Source organism: Elephantulus edwardii, unplaced genomic scaffold, assembly GCF_000299155.1.
Source record: "Elephantulus edwardii isolate Elephantulus edwardi_28Jun2011 unplaced genomic scaffold, EleEdw1.0 scaffold00130, whole genome shotgun sequence".
Classification (NCBI taxonomy): Eukaryota; Metazoa; Chordata; class Mammalia; order Macroscelidea; family Macroscelididae; genus Elephantulus; species Elephantulus edwardii.
The window spans coordinates 4657235-4667915 of record NW_006399880.1 but is presented as its reverse complement, the minus strand read 5'-3'; the positions used below and the strand labels follow the sequence as shown (position 1 = coordinate 4667915).

At 47.3% G+C, this 10681-nt stretch overlaps 1 protein-coding gene across 1 annotated transcript; it reads right to left on the bottom strand.

The window, feature by feature from the left end:
* Nucleotides 1-4355: 4355 nt before the first annotated feature.
* Nucleotides 4356-10405, bottom strand: IL17B (interleukin 17B). The gene is made up of 3 exons (XM_006893711.1): nt 10385-10405; nt 7897-8186; nt 4356-4587 (listed from the first exon to the last, which is right to left on the bottom strand). The coding sequence occupies exons 1-3, from the start codon at nt 10403-10405 to the stop codon at nt 4356-4358; spliced, it is 543 nt and encodes a 180-aa protein (XP_006893773.1).
* Between the last annotated feature and the right edge of the window lie 276 nt (nt 10406-10681).

Here is a 10681-nt window from a genome sequence, read left to right as displayed (position 1 = left end):
TCTGCAGCAATGGAACACTACATTGTTAGAAGTTGGGAAATGTGTCTGTCAGGATTGCATCCTTTCTTCATACCTATTTGATCTGTATGCTGAACAAATCATTCAAGAGGCTGGACTGTATGTAGAAGAATACAGCATCAGGATTGGAGGAAGATTCATCAACAACCTACATTATGCAGGTGACACAACCTTGCTTGCTTGTAAGGAGAACTTGAAGCACTTGCTCCAGAAGATCAAAGAATATAGCCTTCAAGATGTATTGCATCTCAATGTCAAGAAAGCAAACCTTCACATCACTGGATGGATAAGCAACATCATGATAGATGGAGAAAAGACTGAAACTGTCAACAACTTCATCTTATTTGGATCTACAATGAACACCCTTGGTACCAGCAGTCAGGAGATCAGGAGATGTATAGCACTGGGAAAGTCTTCAGTCAGGGACCTCTCCAAATTACTGAAGAGCAATGTTGTCGTTATGAGGACCAAGGTGTGCCTGATTCAGGCTATGGTCATTTTAATCACTTCCTATGCATCTGAGAGGTGAACAATGAATAAGGATGACAGAAAAAAATAAATTCTTTCTTTCAGCTGTGGCGTTGAACACTGAACTGAATATACTGGCATTGAATAGCTGTGGAGAAGAATAGTGAATATCCCATGAACTGCCAAAAGAACAAACAGATATGTCTGGGAGAAAGTACAGTCAGAGTTCTCCTTCAAGGAAAAGGTAATAAAGCTTTTTGTCACAAACTTGTTGCTAGGAGAGGTGATTCTTTGGAGAGTGACATCATGCCTGGAACAATGGGGGTCAGCAAGAGAGGAAGACTCAGATGAATTGACACTGTGACTGCAGCGATAGGCTCAAGTATGTTAACAATTGTAAGGATGGCTTAGATTAGGTGTACCTTAATCTTCAAAGTGATACCCTGGAACTTACACTTTGGAAAGGCCCTAGACAGCAGGTTTTCCCAGTACAATCCAACTTTTTATTTCTTGACTGCTGGTACCAAGGGTGTTATTGTGAATCCTAGTGGAAAAAACCAAAACAAAACTGTTAACAATTTCAGTCTTTTCCGCATCTATCATACTGTTGCCATTAGTCCAGTGGTAAGAATTTTTGGGTTTTTTATGTTAAAATGCAGTCTGTATTGAAGGCTGGTCTTCAATCTTCTGCAGAAGTTTCTTCAAGTTCTCCTCACTCTCAAAAAAGCTAGGTTGTGTCATCTGCATAGCATAGTTTGTTAATGAGTCTTCCTCCAATCCTGATGTCACATTCTTCTTCATATAGATTTTCGAATTATTTGCTCAGCACATAGATTGAACAGATGTGGAGGAAGGATACAACCTTGATGCACACCTTCCCTGATTTCCAATTGCCCTTGTCCTATTAGAACTACAGCTTCTTGATCTAGGCATAGGTTTCAGATAAGCATAATTAGTGTTCTGGGATTCCCATGAGTATATTATAAACACCTTTTCAATCAAAATGTACAGATTTGTAACATCTTTGTTAATAGTTATGTCATAATTGATTTACCCACCCAGATGTGCTTCAGAAGACAGGCCTGGCAATCTGCTTCTGAAAGTCACAATAGTGGAAAACTCTGTGAATCATAGCCTGGTTTACACTGGCACACATGCAGTTGTTATGTGTTAGAAATCTCCATAGCAGCTGGATAGTGTGTGTCTGATCCTCACTTTAGAATAGGTCAGCTCCTTTTACTAGAAGGAATTTCCCCAGCTAATACTCCCCAGCCCGTGGCACTGGGATCTCCCACAACTAGGAGCTCCCTCCAGCAGCTCAGTACTTCCCGCAACCCGTCCCATCACATGTCTTTGGGGCTGTGGAGCCCTCGCTTGAGGCTGGAACAAGATAGACAGGTCAGACTGTGTGGACCTTAGAGAGGAGACTCCCCCAAACCCCCACCCCTAGGGAAGACAAGCGGCTGCTGAAGGGATAAACACGTGCTGGCACGTGAAGTCTATTTTCCGTGGGTCTGGAACCCAGCCGAAGTTTCCAGGGGTTATTTTAACCAGTATCCCCTCTAGAACAATACCAAAAAAGGGAAGTAACTTGCCACCTCAGACAGACGCATATTTAACCATGGGCCTTTCATGAATTGGACCCTTAAAACACTCAGAGCTAAAGTTGCTTTAAGCACGTTAGTTAGCGCTGCCAAGGAAAATATTCTTGTCCTGGGACTATTGGCCCTTTTATTGAAATTAACTCTAAAACACTCACTAGTCTTAACCCTCAGAAAATAGCCTGAGCCCCTCAGCTGTCTTGGAGCAGAAGGGTATTTTTAGACCCCTGAACAGCTGGTTTAGGATTTGCTGCAGTGCCTGGGAAAGCCAGGGGAGGATTGAATATCAAGAGGCTGATGGAGTTGGGGGTGTTTATGTGTAGGGTCAAGACTCTCTCTACTTTGAACCTGCTGGTCTGTCCCTGTTGCCTATTTTTGACCAGCAAAGTGTTATAATACAAAGCTGTAGTTCTCAAACCAGCAGCAGTACCTGAGAGTCTGTTGGAAAAGCAAAGTTCGAGGGCTCCTCTGGAACCCATAAGATGAGAAACTCTAGGAGGCAGGGCCCGGCCATCTAGCCTAGCAAGCACTCCAGGTGATTCTGCTGTCACTTAAAAAAAAAATTATTCTAGACTCTTATCATGTCAATAGAGTCCAGAATAAGAGCTACATAGCAAAGTGGTCTGGGGTGGGAGTGGGGGGGTGTGTAAAACAGTGAAAGAACCTTTTCCCCCAAAGAAAAAAGCAGTCTGGGGGGGAGGGGGAGCAGGGAGGAAAATGTGCAACAATGAACAAAGGGAAACCCAAGTTCTTTATAAAATTTCTTTAAAAACTTAATTTAAAAATTGAAAAAATATTAGACTGTGAGGCTAATAATAGATGCTTTAACCAACTTATAGACCAAGAAAGCAAGCTGAGATGTGAGAACCATTCTAACCATCTAACCGGATCCCTGAGGACCAGGCTAGATGAAAGACTGTCCCACATCAATGCTTTGCAGCTCTCGAATATCAGTTCAAAGTTAGAGACCCTCAGTTCAGAAAAAACCATCATTCACGGGGACATTCCAGGGCTCTGGTGTGTAGTCTGTAAGGACTTGCATTGCTCACCCAAAGGCAGTGAGTGTCCTATGGCGATTTGAATCAACCAGCTGTTCTGTGGGAAAGAGATGGGCAAAAGCAGATGCCCTTCTCTGCATCTGAGTCTGATCTTCAGACTCTCTGAGCTGAAAGAGGCCTTATAGATAGATCTCCACTCCAGGCAGATCAGCCGCCTCCTCCACACGACCTGTGGGAAGCTCGGCATTAGCCTGACACTTTCAGAGCTCCAAAGTATGGACCAGAATTTCAATTTCTTCTGGAAACCAGATTCCCAGGGCCCCCTGGGACTGAGGGAAGCCCTGAGATAATCTTTCAGCTTGAACTGAAATGATTCCATTTAAACAACCATTTAGCTCAGCGAGTAAAGAATGTTTGCCTTGAGAAATGTGCTCTTTAAAGGATTATCTCCATGAGATCAACAGTAACTCCAACACAGGGAAGCTTAAGGGACAAGAAAGTCTAAGTTAATGATGGTGAAACTATCTGAGTAGGGATGTCGAGCACAGTGACACAAGGCAAAGAATGTAACCAATGAATGTCATTGGTGTGTATGTGTAAAAATGGTGAATGTCTGTTTTGTCGTGTGTATTTTCACCAAAAGGAAATAAGAACCCATTCCCAGCAATCCTTGATTTACTCTGATTAGATATGCATTGTTCTTGTGGTGGTGGTCAAGTCCACCGCACCTCAAAGTGACCCACCACCAGCGCCCTCCTCACCACCTCCTGCTTTCTCAAGCCCACTGTGGTCACTGGGTCAGCCCCTCTCCTCCAGTGTCTGCCTTTCTTTAACTAATCCTCTACCTTTTCCAGGGTGATGTTTTTTTCCAAAGACTGCCCCCTGCTGGTAACTTGCCCAAAGTTTCACCACCACCACCACTACCAAGGTTAACAGTTACAGCTTAATAACTTCTGCAATGGTTCACACCAAGATTCAATAGCAGAGCTAAACAATAGACCCGTAAGCTCAAAGTACGAAGTGACTTGTCCTGAAATGAAAGCGGGATTTTAAACAGCCAGTGTAGTATTGGGTATTACGAGTGCTGGAAACCCCTTTCCTGTGTCATGGCCCCAGGTTGGCCTCCCTGAGACCAGTTTCCACCAGGTGGCTGTGAAGCCACGAGGAGTAAAGCCAAAGTCTTGCTTTACAAAAGGTAGCCTTTACTTCTCATTGCCCTTAGTTGGTAGGAGGTTGTAGGGAGGCTGGTCTGCGACTGAAGTGGTGGGATTCAGAAGATGCAAGTGCAGCCCACAGCGATGGTCTCCATGACAGCGCGCTGGCGGCAGGGCCCGGTGCGCGGGGGCTGCGGGCAGAGGCGGCGGCGCACGGGCACTTGGCTGAACACGGGCACGCTCACCATGCTGCGGTCCTCCTGCATGGTGAAGGGGTTCACGCAGCCCAGGCACAGGCAACGCGCCTCCGGCAGGTCCACAGGGATGCGGCTGGGGTCGTGGTTGATGCTGCAAGTAGTCCAGGGGGGAAATGCAGCATAGAAACAGAAAAGAGCAAATCAGTACCCACTCCCAACACACCCCTTCTCTTCTCTACACAAGAGAGATATAAGAGTGTGTGTGTGTGTGTGTGAGAGAGAGAGAGAGAGAGAGAGAGAGAGAGAGAGAGAGAGAGAGAGAGACTGACTGAGCCTTCTTGGGAATTTAGGAAAGGGAGCTCTGATGGCCTACTCCTGAAAGATGGGCAATCTCGTCTTCTGTGATTTACAGCCTCTAAAAACCCGTTGGAGGGTCAGCTTATGGGCCAGTTCTGACTCCACAGCAATGAGGGGGTTTTAGTTTGGTTTTTGGATGGCACAGTGTTTGAGTTTTTAGCGGCTAGTAGAAAGTTCTTTGATTTGGATCCACCAGCCATTCTGCCTGAGAAAGATGTGGCAGCCTGTTTCTGTGAAGATCGACAACCCTGGCAACCTTGTGAGACCATTCTCTGTCCCTAAAGGTCACTGTGAGTCTCATCAGCTGGACAGCAATGGTTTATGTGTTTGCTCAGTGGGTTTAGTCAGAGTTTGGGCTCAGCAGCTAGATCTTGCTGTACTAAAAAAAAAAAAATCTGAAAATAATAAAATGGTTATCCTGGTTCAGGGTCATCAGACACTGACCAGCCAGTATTTACCAGCTTCCACTTCCATTCAAGGGCCTTTGGATAGTTTGAAAGTTTGCTTTGTTAAGAGTCACCTGGAGATCTTGTTACACTATAGATTCATTTTTAACAAATTTGCATTTGGAAGTGTAAATTATCACAATGTTCAAACTGGAATGGAATAGTTGGAAGCCCTGCTGCTGGCCAGAAGGCTGACCATTGAAACCCACGATGGGTACTGTGGAAGAAAGGCCTGGCTGTCAGCTTCCCTAAAGACCAAAACAGTAATTAGTCTCTGTAATTATAATGAGGTTATTGAAATGGACTCCATGGCAAAAAGTGTGTTTTAGCGTCCTCCTTTATCCAGCAGGTGGGCCAGCCTAGCGCTGGACTGTGCTGCAGTGTGACAGAGACCTGGCTTCATTTTGACCCACTCCACAGTTGTTTATATTCTTGGGAAATTTAATCCATGGGAAATAATTTGGGTTTACAGTGGTGCCTGAATCCCATTGGGAGAGAAGTCAGGAAGCCCAAGTTCTGTTTTTATTCCATCTCTATTAACAGAACATTTCTAAATGTTTTATTTACACACATATATGTGAGTGAATGATCCTGTCCTTGGTGTTAAGGCTTCACTGCTGAGTAAAACATATTTGTTTCTTCCTGATGCTGTCATGGAGTTTCGAGTGCAAGCAGGGCCTCCCTGTATGTCTCAGCTCCTCACCTGCTAAATCTGTATGTATGTGTGGGTGTGGGTGTGGGTGTGGGTGTGTGTGTGTGTAGAGAATATATGAACTTGACCTATGTATCTGAAGCACCAACATCACCTTGGAACTCATTAGACATGCAAAGGCCAGACCTCCCAAATCAGGGTCTACATTATCTGCAAGATCCCTAGGTGACCTGGGGGGATTAATAAGGGATGATAATCTGGCACTAAAGAATCTTTAAAACCTAAACCCACCAGCACCTATTTGATTCTGACTCATCCTTGGAAAAGGATATCATGCTTGGAAGGGTAGAGGATCAGCAAAAGAGAGGAAGACCTTCATTGAGATTGATTGACGTGGTGACTGCAGCACTGGGTTCAGTAGCATCAGAGGTGATGGGGATGGCACAGAATAGGACTAGATTTTTCAGATTTGTTGTTCATAGGGTCATTATGACTTGTGCTTGACCTGATGCCACCTAACAACAACATATGTTGTTTGTTGTTAATTGCCATTGAGTCATAGATGACTCATTCATTGCAACCCTATGAATGAAAGACTGAACACTTATATAACTTTCGTTGTTTCTCCAAGTTCGTAAGGTTTTTCAGAGGCAAGATATTTATTAAACAAGTGGATTCCACTCCTGCTTCCAAGCATGTTTTAATCAGAAAGCTCCACCAAACACTGTCCACCCTGGGTAAACATTATCACATTTGACACATCAGTGTCACAGTGTTCAGCATCATAGCAACCACGAGTTATATCTACACAGCAAATGGACAGACCAGTGCTATACCACTTAAAGAATGTTTGACCAAAAACAATTAAAACAGGCCTGAGGGCCACAGATTAAAATCACCCACCTATGGTGTTTTAGCATACCAACATATAGATACCCTTAAGGTAGAGAGAATTTTCCCTATAAGGTTTCCAGGGAGTAGACTGACACATTTTTCTCATGAGCAGCAGCTGGAGGATTTGAACTGCTCATCTTCAGTAAACAGCTGAGCACTTAACCACTGCTTCACCCAAGCTCCTTGGAGGAGCTTTGCAGCCCTTCCACTCATCATATTCTAGAGTTGTACTGTCTGATACAAAAGCCACTAACCACATGTGGATGTTCAGATGAATCAAGATTAGTTCCTCAATCATACCAGCCAGGTTTCAAGTGCTCAATGCCCATAGAAGGCCAGTGGCTCCCACACTGAACTCCCTCCCCATCACCACAGACAGTTATTGAACAGGCTCTTCTAAGCAGTCTCAACAGAATGTAAGTTGGGTGGCTAGGGAATCTTTGCCCTGGGACTGTGAATGAGACACTTTAAGGTCAGTCTGTTTCTTCATTGTTCCTTTCACACACAGACTTTCATCTTTCTTCTGTACCAGGTATAGCACCACTCCTGCCATCTAGAGACAGTGGATCCATCCTCAGATTGGGTGATATGTTTGAATCATGTGAAGATATAGAAAATGTTGCTTTCTGGACCTGTATGTTGGAGCTATCTAACCGTTGGCTATAGAAATCTGCATTTTAAAAGTGCCTTAGGTGATTGTGATGGAGGTATTGGGAAGATCCCAAGGACAAACATAAACGTGTCCAATGCACCAACACGTGGTAGGGGTAACAAGAGTGTACCCATCGCTGCGGGAGCTGCAGGAAGTGGCCTTTGGGGGAAGATCTTGCAGACCCTTCAGCTGGAACTTGAAGAACTCATTGTCAGTGCTCTGCATGGAGAATTCATAAGAATACACCCATGAAGTGGGTATACTATCACCTCCTTTCACACCTCGGGTTCAGAGAGGTCAAGTACTCAGTCACACAGCTGTTAAGAGGTGGTCAGGATTCAAATGCAGACCCTCTAACCTCTGAGTTTAAGGTTAAAATTGTCGCAATGACAGAGCATGTGCATAACGTGCTCCCTCCTCTCCCCCCAAAATCCGCTTTCCCACTGCCGCCCAGCCTACCTGTAGCCCCAGGGTGACAGGCTCCTCTTGTTGGACAGCCACAGCTGCAGATTGACCTCACACTTCTTCCTGGCCAGCTCAGAGCTGTTCCTCAGCTGGGCCACCATCTCCCCAAGGTTCCTCTCATACTCTTCCATGCGTGTGTATGGCTTTCCCCAGGACACCAGGTCCAGGGGTGCCTGGTGAGGCCCAGGGGCTAGAGGCCCAGGTCGCCCCTGCCCCTTTCTTTTGCCTTTGGGGTTTCTGGGATGGCCCAATGCCAGGAAGATGGAGATGGTAAGAAGGAAGAGCTGCAGAGGAAGGCCACAGATCAAAGCGGGGAGAGTTAAAATGATATGCTTGGGGCAGAGGGAGGTGAGAGATAGAATAGTCTCCGTGTTGGCTAACTTCACCTGTGGCCATGACCCATCATGCCACAGACCATGTATGGTGACTCTTGCTATGTACCAGGCTCTGTGACTGACACAAGAGATACACCTCCTTTTACATCTAATTCATCATCACTAAGGCTTTGTTGTGCAGCCTAAAATCTCCTTCCTGCCACAGGGACTTTGCACATGCCTCTGCCTGCAGTGCTCCCCTCTGCTCACCTTCTTCTTCCTTTTTCATTCCTCATGTCCCAGCTCTCGTGTGACATTCTTAACAATGCCTTCCTGGGTTTTTTGGGGGGCCCATAACACCACCCACCTCTCTTATATGACTGCAGCCTTACAGGTTCTACGTGTATTTTATCTGGGTATCCTCTTCAGCCACAGATTCCAGCAGGGCAGAAATCAAGCTGATTTCTATACAGGGTTTTAGTCTGAACCATCTCGATCGCAGTGAGTTTGTGGGTTTTGAAGGATCCCTGGTGGCACAGCGGGTAAGCACTCAGCTGCTAACCAAGCTCATTGGTTTATCCCATCAGTCACTCCAGGAAAGCAATATGAGGCACTCCACCTGCTTTAGTAAAAATTACAACCAGCCCCAGAAACTTGGGAAGGCACTTCTGCTCTGTCCTATGAGATTGTCTGAGTTGGAATTGACTTGATGGCTGTGCTTTTTGGTTTGGTTTGTTTTTTCAATACACAACAAGGCATGGATAAACATCTGTTGAGTGAGTGATGTCTGTCACCATCCCTACCCTTCTGTGGCTTTCAGGGTGGGAAAACATATAGACAATAAAAAAAAACAGGCTCAAGACTCTCACGCATGACAAGTGCAATGAGGGGAGCTTGCAGGGGTAGTTAAAAGAGAGCAGCAGCCCCAGCCTAGCCTGGTGGCAGCCGAATGGTCCCAGAAAGGCTTTCTGAAGAGGGACTTGTCAGGTGAAGCTTGAATGATGAGAGGGAGGTAGGCGTAGGCAGAGTGAATCTGAAAGTCTTACAGGCGGAGGGAACAGTGAGAGGAGGATGGAGTCGGTGAAGGGCTTTGCTGCAAGGAAGCAAAATACAGCAGGCAGGAGGAGTCGCAGGAAAGGAGGCTGGGAAGGTGGGCAGGTCACGAATCTCAGGGTTCCCTGTTGGACCCATCTCCGTGACATCTGTCCTCCCACTCCTCCTCTGCTTCTCTTCCCCACATGCTGACCCTCTGCCTGTCCCTGCCACCCCCCCCCCCCCACGGCAATCTGCTCCACACTGACCCTTACCAGCCACCATCCTGCCTCATCCCTCCGCCCCAGAGACCGGAGTTATGGAGACACCTCTGGTCCCACAGGGACTGACAACAGGGCCCTGGGAGACAGTCAAGGAGCTGGAAGAGAAGGGCCAGGACTGGGTTTTGTGAGGGTCAGAGCTGGCCAGAGCAGAGGGGCCTCCAGATGAGCTTTGCCTCCGGCTCCCCAGGCCACATGCCTGCATGTAACCTGCACCCTTCAGCCCGGTCTGGCCTGAGTCTGATTTGTGGGGCCTCCCCAGCAGGATTTGACCCTTGAAACAAGTCCCAGCATCACCCTGCTTGGCAGAGCCGCTTCCTGGCACAAAATCCATGACTGCTATTCAAGTCACTAAATTCTTCCTTTTTGGTCCTAGATTCTGGTGCACAAGAATGTCTAGCTAACAATAGGCTTTCTCTTCCGAGATCCTCACGTGGCTCTCCACTCGGAGAAGCCCAGAATAGCATCTACGTCCCTCACTCTCACTTTGCAGATGGGAAACAGAGGTCAGAAGGACTTGCCCAAGGTCACACCACCCAGGTCCCAGGACTCAGGACTTGTAGGAAAAACCCCAATGACAGGGTCAGCCAGGGTCTCCCCAGATGCCTCTGGTCTGGCTGTTTGGGCTTGGTGTGGACAAGCTGCTCTCAGGTCAGGACAGAGCTACTGGCCATGGCTGCAGGCTGCACGGCGCCTGCTTCCTCCTGGTCCTGGGAAGAGGAGAGAACTTGGCCCTGCAGACTCCAGGCCAAACAGAGGCAGCCATTAATCAATAGGAAAGAAATAACAAAACACCCAGGCCCTCAGAAATGGGGGGGTGGGGTGGAGAGCAGGGGGTAGGGAAGTGCCACGTACCAGGTTGAGCGGCCAGTCCATCTCCAGAGCGAGGCGGCCAGTCAGCCTGCAGCTGCCGCCTGCCTGGAACCCCAGATGCCGCTGCTGCTGAGAGAATGGCAGCAACAGGACGGAATGTGGCAATTATAGCTCGACAGGGGGCTGCTGGGGGAGTGGGTGGGTGGGCTCTTCGTCCACTGGGAGCCCAAGGCCCCCAGCTGGCTGGGCCTGGCTCAGCAACAGCGGTGAGGGGTGTGGGGGCAGGCCAGGAGCCTGGCCGAGGTGCCCAGGGGCTGTTGACCAAGGGACAATGCCCTG

What these genes read in the sequence shown, in the direction of transcription:
- IL17B (XM_006893711.1), bottom strand. Translation starts at nt 10,405, where the DNA reads ATGGACTGGCCGCTCAACCTG. An exon ending in TGGACTGGCCGCTCAACCTG is followed by an intron (nt 8,187 to 10,384) that starts GTACGTGGCACT and finishes CTTCCTCTGCAG; the next exon opens with CTCTTCCTTCTTACCATCTC. An exon ending in CTGTCACCCTGGGGCTACAG is followed by an intron (nt 4,588 to 7,896) that starts GTAGGCTGGGCG and finishes GACTACTTGCAG; the next exon opens with CATCAACCACGACCCCAGCC.